General features: G+C 48.3%; 4 protein-coding genes across 4 annotated transcripts; 2 read left to right on the top strand and 2 right to left on the bottom strand.

The window, feature by feature from the left end:
- Positions 1-74: 74 nt before the first annotated feature.
- Positions 75-5204, top strand: EV420DRAFT_1570662 (SNF2-family ATP dependent chromatin remodeling factor snf21). The gene is made up of 13 exons (XM_060474279.1): positions 75-233; positions 288-384; positions 434-576; positions 599-2002; positions 2056-2353; positions 2409-2847; positions 2900-3095; positions 3151-3374; positions 3493-3700; positions 3752-4093; positions 4151-4417; positions 4466-4618; positions 4673-5204. The coding sequence occupies exons 1-13, from the start codon at positions 135-137 to the stop codon at positions 5069-5071; spliced, it is 4269 nt and encodes a 1422-aa protein (XP_060325803.1). The 5' UTR covers positions 75-134; the 3' UTR covers positions 5072-5204.
- EV420DRAFT_1570658 (uncharacterized protein) lies at positions 5205-6174 on the bottom strand. Its single transcript, XM_060474278.1, has 3 exons — positions 5919-6174; positions 5815-5865; positions 5205-5736 (listed from the first exon to the last, which is right to left on the bottom strand). Exon 3 carries the CDS (start codon positions 5730-5732, stop codon positions 5238-5240), a length of 495 nt encoding a protein of 164 aa, XP_060325802.1. The 5' UTR covers positions 5733-5736; positions 5815-5865; positions 5919-6174; the 3' UTR covers positions 5205-5237.
- Positions 6175-8308: 2134 nt separating this feature from the next.
- EV420DRAFT_1622521 (histone-lysine N-methyltransferase) lies at positions 8309-10027 on the bottom strand (the record flags this gene model as incomplete). Its single annotated transcript, XM_060475815.1, has 2 exons — positions 8309-9543; positions 9598-10027. 2 exons carry the CDS (start codon positions 10025-10027, stop codon positions 8309-8311), a joined length of 1665 nt encoding a protein of 554 aa, XP_060325801.1.
- Positions 10028-10785: 758 nt separating this feature from the next.
- Positions 10786-13150, top strand: EV420DRAFT_1570651 (DEAD-domain-containing protein). The gene is made up of 8 exons (XM_060474277.1): positions 10786-10930; positions 10977-11039; positions 11101-11137; positions 11184-11225; positions 11377-12222; positions 12281-12428; positions 12482-12813; positions 12866-13150. The coding sequence occupies exons 2-8, from the start codon at positions 11016-11018 to the stop codon at positions 13090-13092; spliced, it is 1656 nt and encodes a 551-aa protein (XP_060325800.1). The 5' UTR covers positions 10786-10930; positions 10977-11015; the 3' UTR covers positions 13093-13150.
- The last annotated feature ends 4 nt before the right edge of the window (positions 13151-13154 follow it).

Genomic DNA, 13154 nt, shown 5'->3' with positions numbered 1-13154 from the left:
TCGACAAGTCACCCTGTCACTGTGTCACATGTAACGCTAGAACGTTCGGCGTGACAATAGCGTGACATATCCTTTCCTGCCACACATTCGAGGCTTGTTGACGCGACTGATTGCTGCAGGGCACGCGGACGGTAATGTCGGCTCCTATGTTGACCAACGGCCTCCCTCAGAATATCTCACCACATCACGGGCCACGACAGCCTGTCATGCAGGAGCTGCAGCAACTCATTCTGGTTCGTCTATTGCCCCTTGACATATTCAGTACATCCCCTCATCCTGCTTTCTAGCGAGCCAACTTTCTTAAAAAGAATCCCAACGAGCAGAAAACACCTAATGAGCTCGAAAATCTGGTGAAATACATCCAGAGTGTCGGCAGTCAAAGTGGTAGGTCACCACCCTCTCCTTGCCGCCCAAATTTATCTCATCTTTTTAGCTCGAAATCATCCTCAAGCTGCGCAGCAGCAAACACAGCAACCACTGGTCAGCGGAAATGGTATCACTAATGGTTCTACGACTGTCGTTGTCCCTCCAGTCCCCCCCCACACTCCCGTATCCTTCACCTCCGACCAGATAAATGTTCTTCGTGCCCAAATATCAGCCTTCAAACTTCTTCAGTCGACATCTTCCTGTACCCGACAATGTACAGCAAGCCATGCAGATGCACAATGCCGTTGCTGTCGCAGACGAGAAACGGCTTCAGTCCCCCGATTCTACCTCTCGAGCGGCTGACGGCGCTGCGAAGGTGCCGAAAGGCGAGTCAGGGACACCAGCGCTCGATGGTGGCAAGTCAGAGGAACCAGAAGAAATAGAAATCGATCCCGCCGATTTACCCAAAGGACCATTCCTCGAGGACGATGTCAATTCGGGTATATACCCTTATAACGCGTATAGACACCCTTTTTCCCACCTCAAGCGCGGTCCCGAGACTGATAAAACCATGTTTTCCACTCGATTACAACGTCTGCTTGTTCCTACCATTATGCCAGCTGGCCTTGACGCTAACCAGATATTGGCCGAACGTGACCTTTTCATTGAAAACCGCATCCAGCAGCGAATCAGGGAACTGGAGGGCCTCCCTTCCACGATGGGCGATGGAGGCTTAGTTCCAGATGTCGACATTGATGAGATGGTCAAAGGCGAGAAGGAGAACACTCTGGCGAATGACGCTCATCTTGGAAGTCTTATGCATCCGAGTGCCACATCTCATGGTAAGCTCCGCGCCATGATAGAGCTCAAGTCGTTGCGTCTAGTGGAGAAGCAGAGGGCCATGCGCGCTCTCGTGGCTGAACGACTTACCCACGGGTCTCTCCTTCCGCTCAACCGAGTCGACTTCAAACGCACTCGAAAGCCACACCCCAAAGATGCGCGTATGACCGAGCAGCTCGAACGAAGGCAGCGCACCGATCGCGAGCGACGTGCGAAGCACAAGCATGTCGAGCAGCTCAACGTTATCACAGCTCATGGACGCGAAGTGATCGCTGTGAACCGTGCTGCTCAAGAGCGGGTTCTGAGAATTGGGCGGGCCGTGTTGAGCTACCATGTTCATACGGAGAAGGAGGAACAGAAGAGGATCGAAAGGATTTCGAAAGAGCGTTTGAAGGCGCTGAAGGCAGATGATGAAGAGGCGTACATGAAACTCATTGACACGGCCAAAGACACTAGGATCACACACCTTTTAAGGCAGACGGACGCCTACCTTGATTCTCTTGCTCAGGCCGTCGTTGCACAGCAGAATGAAGGTGGTCCACAAGAACACTTTCAATTTGAAGTGGAAGATGGTCCGGCCACAGAGGCTACATTCGGTGCACAGATTTCAGAAGACGCCAATGAAGACAAGGCTAAGGTGGACTACTACGCTGTTGCTCATCGCATATCCGAGAAGGTTACAAGACAGCCTTCTATACTGGTCGGTGGGACACTGAAAGAGTATCAGTTGAAGGGGCTGCAGTGGATGGTGAGCTTGTATAATAACAGACTGAATGGTATTTTGGCAGACGAAATGGCGCGTTTTTCCGATCCTCTTCCTGCGATCAGTGACCAATAAATATTTTCTAGGGTCTCGGAAAGACGATCCAGACTATATCCCTGATCTCGTTCCTCATCGAAGTCAAACGTCAACGCGGTCCTTACCTTGTTATTGTACCTCTTTCTACCATGACGAACTGGTCGGGAGAATTTGCCAAGTGGGCTCCGTCCATCAAGACTGTGTCGTACAAAGGCAATCCAGCTCAGCGTCGCGCTTTACAGGGTGACCTTCGGGTGGGGCAATTTCAAGTCTTGCTTACCACGTATGAGTACATCATTAAAGATCGACCTCATCTCAGCAAGTTAAAGTGGTTGCATATGATCATCGGTGTGTATATTCAGTCTTCTCCCCATAATCCAGGAACTGAAAACTCTGGTCTTAGATGAGGGACATCGTATGAAGAACACTCAAAGCAAACTTTCTCAGACTCTCACTACTTACTACCACACCCGATACCGCCTCATTCTCACTGGTACCCCCTTGCAGAACAATCTTCCAGAACTGTGGTCTTTACTGAACTTCGTCCTTCCCAAAATCTTCAATTCCGTAAAATCATTCGACGAATGGTTCAACACTCCCTTTGCTAACTCAGGAACGGGCGACAAGATAGAATTGAACGAAGAAGAGGCTCTTCTTATTATCCGTCGTCTCCACAAAGTGCTTCGTCCTTTCTTGTTGAGACGATTGAAGAAAGACGTCGAGAGTGAGCTACCAGACAAGGTCGAGAAGGTCATAAAGGTCAGGATGAGTGCTTTGCAAAGTCAACTCTACAAGCAGATGAAGAAGCATAAGATGATCGCAGACGGAAAAGATGCTAAAGGGTACGTCATAGATTAAACAAGTATACAGTAAGCTGACGTCTCCGTTGTCCAGCAAATCGGGTGGTGTGAAGGGTTTGAGCAATGAGCTGATGCAGCTGCGGAAGATCTGTCAACATCCTTTCTTGTTTGAAAGCGTAGAGGACAAAGTCAATCCCAGTCAAGTTATCGACGAAAAACTTGTTCGGACGTCCGGGAAGATTGAGTTGCTCAGTCGTGTACTGCCGAAATTCTTTGCAGCAGATCACCGAGTATGTATGCCATCGTATGAAACTTTTCAACTTTGATTGATGTTTTTTCCCCAAGGTTCTCGTCTTCTTTCAGATGACTAAAGTAATGGATATCATGGAGGACTTCTTGAAAATGATGGGATGGAAATATCTTCGGCTGGATGGTGGCACCAAAACAGAAGAGCGTGCATCATATGTTCAGCTGTTCAACGCGAAAGATTCGGAGTACAAAGTATTCATTCTGTCGACAAGGGCCGGTGGCCTGGGCTTGAACTTGCAAACAGCTGATACGGTTATCATGTTTGTATCTTTATTCTATTTATCTTTCCTGTTGAATGCTTATTTTGGTTTGCAGCTTCGACAGTGACTGGTAAGAGTCCGTCTTTCCTGTGTCTTACAAAGCTGATCTTGCCATTAGGAACCCTCATGCTGACTTGCAGGCTCAAGATCGTGCACATCGTATCGGTCAGACCCGTGCCGTGCTCATTCTCCGATTCATCACAGAGAAGAGTGTGGAAGAAGCCATGTACCAGCGTGCTCGCTACAAATTGGATATTGACGACAAAGTCATTCAAGCCGGTCGTTTCGATAACAAATCCACCCAAGAGGAGCAGGAAGAGTTTTTGGTATGTTGAGCTGTTCTTCCAACCATCACCTCGTTCTGATTTTGTTTGTAGCGTTCGATCCTTGAGGCCGATCAAGAGGAAGAAAATGAAGAGGCTGGCGACATGAACGACGAAGAGCTCAATGCTTTGATCGCTCGTAGCGAAGAGGAAGGAGAAATCTTCCGACAAATGGATACTTCGCGTGAGCGCGAAGCTCAAGAGAATTGGCGGAACCAAGGAAAGCGCGGCAAGGCACCACCTCCTTTGATACAGCTCGAAGAGCTTCCTGAATGCTATCAGACCGACGAACCCTTCGAAACTAAAGAGACTGAAGAAATATTTGAAGGTCGCGGTCAACGTCGCAGGAATGTTGTGAGTTACAACGATGGCCTCAGTGATGATGCATGGGCGAGGGTAAGATCCTTTCGATACCCTCTACGTTGTATGGGCTAACGTAGTATTATTTTATAGGCTCTGGAAGACGGCGAAGATCTTGAAGATCTTAGCGAGCGGCCGCGAAAGACGCGAAACATCGCTAAGTTCATGAGAGAAGGAGAGGCATCTAGTCGAGGGACACCCGTCTCTGACTTGGACTCTCGACCGCGTAAAGGCCGCAAAGGCAAGGCCAAAGCTCAAGATTACGAGGCTGCAACTGGTTCCAAGCGGAAGAGGGGGATGAAAGCGATGTCAGTAACCCCATCCGCTGCAGGGGATGACGAAGACGAGGACCGAATAAGTGTAAATTACACTCTTCTGCTCTTGTCTTCTTTTAACTTATTTGTACAGAAACGCCGGAAGACGAAGACGGGGGACATCTCTCCTGCACTGCGTGAGCGGATGAAGAGGGCATTCGAAGAATGTTACGATGCTGTGTATGACTGCGAGGCTGAAGATGGTCGGACACGGCGTGATTTGTTCCTCCAACTCCCAGCTAAGAAGGTGTGTCTACAATGCGATTTGACTATAAAATATTTAACAGCTCGTATCAATTAGACATATCCGGACTATTACCAACTTATCTCCAGGCCTATCTGCATGTCGCAAATCCAGAAACGAAGCCAAAGTTCGTTCTACAAAACCGTACAGCAATTCAGGGATGATTGGAAACTCATGTTCAACAATGCGCGGACCTATAATCAAGAAGGCTCATGGGTCTATAATGACGCGGAGGAAATGGAGAAGGTCTTTGATGCTGCATACGAACGAGCTATAGTTGGTTCGGGGTTACCCGGAGCGCCATCATCGGGATCGTACGATTCTGCCTTGACACCCATGGACGACGACGAACGACCACCACCTCCGGTGCGTTCTAGAAGTACTGGTCGCAAGCAGGTCATCAGCGACGAGGAGGCTGATGATCCAGAGTACCTTACTCCAAGCGACGACGATTAATGCATTCTTTTACTTTGTTCTTGTCCGATCTTTGTAGCGTTATTGTAAACCGTATCCTTGGATTTAAATCTATATTTGCTGTCAGGCTGTACCTTTGTTGATACTTAATACTTGCTTTTCGTTGTAGTTAGAGTATCGCCCATGAAAATGTTCACATAAGACATGCCTAGTAGAAATATTCAGGCTGCTCATAAGGTAGAGGAATAAGGTCTATCAATGCTACGAAATCCATTCGGTCAAGCAGTCCTTCGTTGACCATGGCGCCTAGAAGCTTTCTCGTCCATACACGGCATCCGTTATGAAGTGACCGCTCATTGAACTGTATATCAGCCGCCAACTCCAGCATTTTCTCCCTCTGATCTCGTGTGAACGTGCCAAGCTCGTAAGTTTGTGATTCCTGGGCCTTGTCCCTGACACGCTGTTTGATGTTGGGCTCAACGTAGTAGAACCTATCTCCCCACCTCTCCAGCTGGATGATTTGGTGAATCAATATGTTTGAGCCAGCTGTGGACGAGCCTCCGTTGTCCCAGAAAATCCAGACGTGACGTGGTGTATGCAGCGAGCCCGATATTGGGCCTCGCGCTTGAAGATAGACTTTCTTCTCTGACTCGTCATCGGGATACTTGAGCGATAGGTCAGTGACGTTCGAAGTAGGAATCATATTTCTGGATGAAAGTTCAATCATGAGTGCCCCAGTGCGTCACGGGTGAAGTTGAAGTGCTGAGAAGGAGAATCCACATTACCTTGGACGAGTTGCTCGTTGAAACCGAAGACTGCTGGCACGGAAGCGATAGCTGTTTAAGCGTCAGCAATGAAAGTATGATACCCAGAAATCATTGGAACCTACCTCGCACTGCTACTGACCAAGATTGAGAAGGGGGGAAAGAACTACCCAGCGGGACACTGCCAGAGACGCGTCCTTAACAAAGGAAGCCAGTGAAGCAATAAAGCAGTGGCAACGGTCAGTTCTCGTAATGAATACCCACGGTAGACTGATATAATCACATTCCTTCGCATAGGGTACCTGCAGAAATAGAGAAATAGATCCGCTGGATCTGGGGGACAAGTCGTTTAAATTGGATCGGGACATCAAGGCAGTACAGTGCGCCAAAAATAGAAGCTTTGCGGTCCGGTTCCAATTCCCAACTTGGCATGCGCGATGTTGGTTGGAACTCGTCCAATGGCACTGATATCTTCATGGCACTGTCGTCTTTACCGCGTCTAGAGATGCCGTGCACGACAAGGAGGCGCTGGCAGATCTTTTCCTTCACTGGACTGAGCGATTTGGTAGTACTTCCAGCTTCGACGCCTCACTTCGGACCGAATCCTCTGCTAAAGCTAAGTTAAAGAACGGAAGGCACAGAGGACGCATATGCTTTCTTTTTCGCATAGGCTACTTTCGGGGCCTATCTCGTGCCGGATATTTCCCTAGCACGGCGTACACGCACAAAACGTTGAATATCTTCGGCATCTTCACGAGTCCTCAGGTTATTGAGCGCCTGTTAGAATGCATCGTGGGCTACGCCCTATCAATCACTTGATGTAAAGCTAGAGCTCTCCGTTACACAGACACGCACTTGATTCCGGCTATCGCATGCAGCTCGCTGACGGCGGCTTCTGATGCTCTAACAGTGCTCGGTTCTTTCTTTGCCCTGCAGGTTTCTTTCTCCCGCGACGCAGTATCCCTTCTCAGCGTGTCTCTATCAAATGGCTTGTGAATTTTGTTCATTACGGCTTCTATCTATGCATCCTCCGTCATGCCAGTCTAAATGGCCAAAGATATGACAGCAAGCATGAGCGGCCTCATTCTTCTCCATTGACACTGTGCTAGAGGTCAATACATGTCAGAACACTAGTAGTACTAGTCACAAGCACCCTCTGGCCTCACGCACGTCAATTTTCGACCATTCAAATCTAATTGTAATCGCGACCGAGTGTCACTTTCTGTTATCTCTATTTATTCTGCAGGCCGATGCTCTCAAGCTTCTATGATGCATTATATGGGTAAGGCGATATCTTTCCGTTCCGATCTACCCGTTTCCGTTCACCAAGACGAAGAATCGTACCAGAAGTGGAAGGATCAGGGGAGAAAGCTACTGAGTACTTGGCCGCTTCATCTGGAACACGGATAGAAAAGGCATCACATCGACTTCTTTTGGCCATATGCCCTTCATACTTGGACCTTAAAGAGTCGAGATGCAAGGACTAGAAGAGAGCAGGATTGAACTTGATCCGTCACATACATTGGGCCACACGGTATGATCCCCTTTACACAAAATGCAGAATGAATCGAACGACAAGAGCGACAAACCCCGTAATTGACGGACGTGGTCCAACAGTGGTGGAACGGCAGCTTATGGTCAGCTTCTATCTCGATGCTTGTTTCCTCTGGCGGTGATGAACAAGTTAGAGGTCCTTCCAAATTCTTTCTTCGTCGACTTGTCGCCTACTTTTGCAGCAATGCTGCTACAGATAACCGAATACCTTTGCCATGGCGGAATCTTCTATTTTGTGTCCTCGTGTACGCAGTACCGGTGACAGAATACTGCTGCGGCATAATCCCATGATACATGTATCAGTAACGACAACCTGGTCTGCTTGTCAAAGACTGGCGTCTCAGGTATTCCAGAATCCAGAGGCAGGTCTCAAGGTGTGTTCACAGGTACCTTATGCGTATTTAAAACTGGAAGACCAACGGAGTCCATGGTTCTCGCAAGGAATAGTGATCATTCTCAAGATCCTATCATGCATTCTGGAAAGGTGGGCGAATAGATGTTGCGTAGAATGGCGCCTGGACTTGACCTCCCTGCACGCTGAACGTAATGCGAGCGTTGAGCTACTCGCCTTTCTCTTCATTAGACATCTACCACCGATAATCGCTTTTGTAGTAACATAATGTAGAGCCCGAAAATTTGGACTTCATTGCTTACGACCGTTCTTTCATCGACAAGTGATAAGTCATTTACATTTGACGAGTCTGATAGTAGGGATGAAAGCTCCAAAAGTAGTGCCCTACTCTACGTACGCCTGCCGTATCTCTCCCCGACTGGTGTTTTACAAAAAGCGAGCGAAACATTCGACAGTTAAATAAATAAAGAATGTGGAGAATAGTCCTTGGTAGGGGGTAACAGCAGCCAGTCTCTACGTGGACCGTACGATATTAGAAGCAAGTGTAGTATGTAAATCAACACTGGAAATACAAACATAAAAATAGCTGAAGGATGGATAATGCTGTAGTCACCGTGAAGTCCTTGACCGTCTTCCTCCAGAAATCCTCGAGTTCTCGAAACGCGAGCGCACATCTGCGTAGCCCGTCCGGTCAACGCGATGGACGTAGTAGCTCCCTCCCCCAGGTCCCCAACTCACATCACCGCTCCGATACGTCTTCTCCTGCACATCGAAAATAGCGCTCATGTCATCCACATTCCTCTCTGTCACTCTTGCATTGACAGCATTCACAAACGGCTTCAAGCTGACAACAATGGCGCCTTCCTTGAGATCGAGGAACTTGGCTCGGATCGCCTCGTTTAGCCGTTCGTCAAAGACCTTGTTGTCAACCAGCACAACATCGGCTTCCTTCAACAGCTCATCTACCCGCGAACTCTCGAGCATGTCACCCTCTTCTACCTCTATGTCTCCCAATGATACACCCCACATTCGACACCGGGTCGCGAAATGCTGAACCATGTTCTTTGCGACACCTGCAGGCGCAGGCATAAGCTCTATCCCATAGCTACGGCACCCTGTCTGAAGGCTGGCCTGGACGAGAATGTTCCCCACTCCACTTCCCAAATCGATGAAAAGCGAATTTTGGTCTAGATTCGTGTTGGCAAGGATGTCGTACACGAGACTGGGCATCAATTCGCCATAGACAGTGCTCGAGAAAGCCTCGTACTGTTTAAGGCTTTGTACATGGGGACCGACACTCCGCTGATAATTTTCTTCCACGACACGAAGCAGCACCTTTTTCGGGATATTGGACCATGTTGAGACAGCCGTTTTGAGCTCGTTGGAAGGTGTAGGGAGGAAAACGTCACCCAAGAGACTAGGGCTCAGCAGACTAGGGTATTTGAGTTCGCGAATTAGACAGTTGATCTTATGGAGAGTGGTGGAGAAAAGAGGACCGTCCCGTATATGTATTGCGCGTTGCAAATATCGGAGAAGATTCCCATAAGGACCTTCAGGGTATGGTGTAGTCGGCGGCGACGGTCGTTTGGAGTGGGTATCAGAATAATAATCGGAAGGGAGAGTGCCGAATATGGCCTGCTGTTTTGGTGTCATGTAGCAGTCGACGATGGTGTATAATGACCTCTCGAGATCCATGATTGGATTGTAATGATCCTTGTCTTTGGGCTCGAGGAGAATAAACTCTTCACAGGCGTCCTTATTCGGGTATTCAAGTTCGCCAGTTGGTGGGTGAATAGGATGTGGCTTCCAAGAGTAGTCTTCGGGGTCTTTGGGATTTGAAAAATCTGCCATTGTCGAGGGATTAGAAAGAGAAATCACACGGTAGAGCTGTCACGCACAGGCCTTGTATGTCCGCATAAAATCCTTCACAGCATTCAAGGACGATACACAGGGTGTCTTCGCTGGGTCTCCATCGGCCTCAATAGAGCAGTTGCGCGTCTTTCCGGTCGTACATTGCACAGCAGATGTCGAGCGAGACCGATAGATAGGCTGCTGAGGGAAGGCATCGCCGCTGTCTGACCCCCAGTCATCATCCGAGTCTGGCGAGGCGCGTTTGCGTGACTTCTGGTTGGGTTTCGCAGACCTAGAGCGCTTTTGACTACGAAGAACGTCTGTAGGACCTTCTGAGCTCTTTCTTTTTCGCGACGAAGATGAGGAGGACGAGGACGAGGACGAGGACAGCGGTGACGACGCGAGCGATGGTGATGAATGGGGCGACTCTTGGTACTGACGCGTTGAGTCGTCGGGCGGTGAAGAAGAGGATATCATTGGTGAGTAGTGTGACGTGTCTGTGGGAGCCGAGCAGTTGGGGAACACCGTTACGGCGAGGTGAAGCATTCCCATAGCGGCTGGGTGGTGAAAGCAAAAGAGCTGGATGCAGCGTGGCTGTGCTCTGTCCATCTTTTTGTCCACGTGCTTGGTTCTTCATTCATTCCTTCTTCAGCTTCCCATCCGACTTTTCTTTTGTTTTATCACAGCCCTTTCATCATAAGAAAACAACACTATTTCTTGTTTTTTTGTCGGTTTATTATCCCTGGTACTTTTTACAAGGCCATATATCAACGTCATCGCCAAACACCGACAATTGGCCAAATTTAGCAGTCCTTGTGTTTTACTTCTGTCCTCTTCACACGAGCTTTGAAAACATAGAGATCTTTTACCTTGGCTCTCAGATATTACCGGCGCAAGATACCATCAGATACAGATCGACTATTATAGCCTGAAAGGGTTCGGATAGCTACTCCTGATCCTCGCGCTGCGTCATATGAATGGCAAGAATACTTACACTGCCTCAAGGGACAGCGTCGTGGCCAGCTATTTTAGTTGTTCCTCTGATACCGCGTCGGTGTACTCTCTAAGGATGCTGTAGATACAGAATATGCATCTTTCCAACAAGAGGTCAACCCGAACGCAAACTTTACAGGATTGACCTAAATTCAGACGGTGTCAGGGCGAGGTCACTGAGCGGGCCGGTGATTGCCTTTTAACCAATCATCGCCAAACATTTCATATTTCACTTTTTCTTCCCTCCTTCACGAAAAAGCTTATTCCTCAAATAATGTCTAACGATGCCTTGCTCAAGCCAACAAAAGACACGATACCCGTAAACAATGATGCTATACCCGTGGACGAAGTAGAAAAGAAGAAGAAAAAGAAAAAGCACTCCGAAGGTGATTTCAAGTTTAATATGATTCCAGTTGTTTCTCAAGCTCAGAAACGACAGGCACCGTGGAAGAGAAGTTCAAGAAACGGAAGCATGCTGAGGATGGCGATACTGACTGTGGGTATTCCGGTCATATATGAATTGACGATCCTGATTTCTTACAGCCAAATCTGAAAAGAAGAAAACCAAGCATGCCGACGTTGAAGAATCACAACGTATGTCAAGTCCAATTACATCAGTTTATGGTTAACGTATCTGCAGTAACGGAGGCCGTTGATACCTCAAGTAAGGATCGTACTGAAAGTGAGTCTTCCTTTCCATCTTAAATGCCTCATCCTGACTGTCTAAAGGCAAAAAGGAGAAGAAAAAGAAGAAATCAAAGTCTTCGAAGGAACCTTCACCTGACCGTACGTACGGTGTCTACACTATTGAGTCGTAACTCATACTTTTTCAGAAACAGAAACTGCAGACTCTTCATCAGCAGACAGAAAAGAAAAGAAGAAGAAACGAAAAAGAGATGAGGCGTCCAACGAGAACGCAGAGGTTTCAGAACGTGCGTTATCGAGCACATACATTCTAGTATTCGACTTCTCAACTTTCCGTCTAGATCCCGTAGAGAAAAAAACGAAGAAGTCTACCAAAGTCGAAAATACGGCAATGGAATCTGACATTACTACTTTCCTTACCACGAACAACATTACTTGTACGCCATCCATCACACCATACCTAACCTTTGCCCAGCTCCCCATTCCCGACGACCTCCGTGCGCCGTTGACCCGTTTCCCTGCTCCCACTCCCATCCAGGCCTGCGCTTGGCCCCCCGCCCTTGAAGGACGCGACGTCGTCGGTATCGCCGAAACCGGCAGCGGCAAAACATTCGCGTTCGGAATCCCTGCTCTCGCTAAATTGATCCACAACCCGCCCAATAAAGACGGCGTCACGACTCTCGTCATGGCGCCCACTCGTGAGCTCGCTATGCAAACCCACGATGCGCTCGAAGAACTCGGCAAGCCGTTTGGCATCGGCAGCGTTGCTGTGTATGGTGGAGCGCCAAAGGAGGCTCAAATCAAAATGCTCCGGAATGCGATGCGAGGAAAGGGGAACAAGGTGACAACGAGAATTGTTGTTGGCACGCCAGGCAGAATATTGGATTTGATTGGAGAAGGGGTGTGTGAATTGGGTGGAGTTGATTATCTGGTCTTGGATGAGGCCGACCGGATGTTAGATCAAGGGTTTGAGAATGCCATTAGGCAAATTATTTCTTATACAAAGAAGAATGAGGAGAGGCAAACGATGATGTGTGAGTTTTTCTCATTTTTTTTTCGTTCTTACGGTCCGGCTGATATGGTTTCTGACAGTCAGCGCGACGTGGCCGGAATCAATCAGGCGCCTTGCTAGCACTTTCCAGCGTGACCCTGTACGGGTAACTGTTGGTAGCGAAGATTTAACCGCCAACAGCCGAGTGGAACAGAGTGCAGAAGTTTTTGATGATGAACGAAGTAAAGAGTGAGTCACCGCTTGTCTCCGCATGCTGTACCTGACCGAGCTCCTCACCTCAGTACCCGATTATTGAAGCATCTACGTACAATTTTGCCCAACAAGATGGCGGGTACCACGAATCGTGTCCTTGTTTTCGCGTTATACAAGCCTGAGGCTTCTCGCGTAGCTGCGCTATTGAAGCGTGAAAAGTACCGCGTCAGCGAACTGCACGGGGACATGAAGCAACCGGCTCGAACGGCAGCACTAGAAGATTTCAAAACGGGCCGAACCAATATCATGGTGGCAACAGACGTGGCTGCTCGTGGATTAGATATTCCTGACGTCGGTGTGGTGATAAATTATACATTCCCTTTGAAGGTTGAAGATTATGTGCACCGGATTGGACGAACTGGTAAGAGGTCGTCGTTGTCGGATCCTGTTTTCTGACACTTGTTTTTTCCTAGGTCGCGGTGGACGTACTGGCAAGTCTATAACATTTTTTACAGGCGCAGCACACGAAAAGTCGCTAGCTGGTGAATTTGCAAGGGTGTTGAGGGAAGGCGGGTACGACAACGAGGAGCTCCGGAATAAGTTCCCGATGACGATTAAAAAGAAGGAGCACAGTGCGTACGGAGCATTTTTCAGAGACGATATAGAGATGCCAGTAGGGAGGAAGAAGATTGTTTTTTAGAAATGTTTTGTTTTTAGATATACATAACATTGATGACATCAAAGACCCGAAACCGAGCCGCA

Source organism: Desarmillaria tabescens, assembly GCF_030435595.1.
Source record: "Desarmillaria tabescens strain CCBAS 213 chromosome Unknown EV420scaffold_47, whole genome shotgun sequence".
NCBI classification, from domain to species: Eukaryota; Fungi; Basidiomycota; class Agaricomycetes; order Agaricales; family Physalacriaceae; genus Desarmillaria; species Desarmillaria tabescens.
The sequence above is the reverse complement of the archived record's forward strand: the minus strand, read 5'-3'. Positions and strand labels throughout refer to the sequence as shown.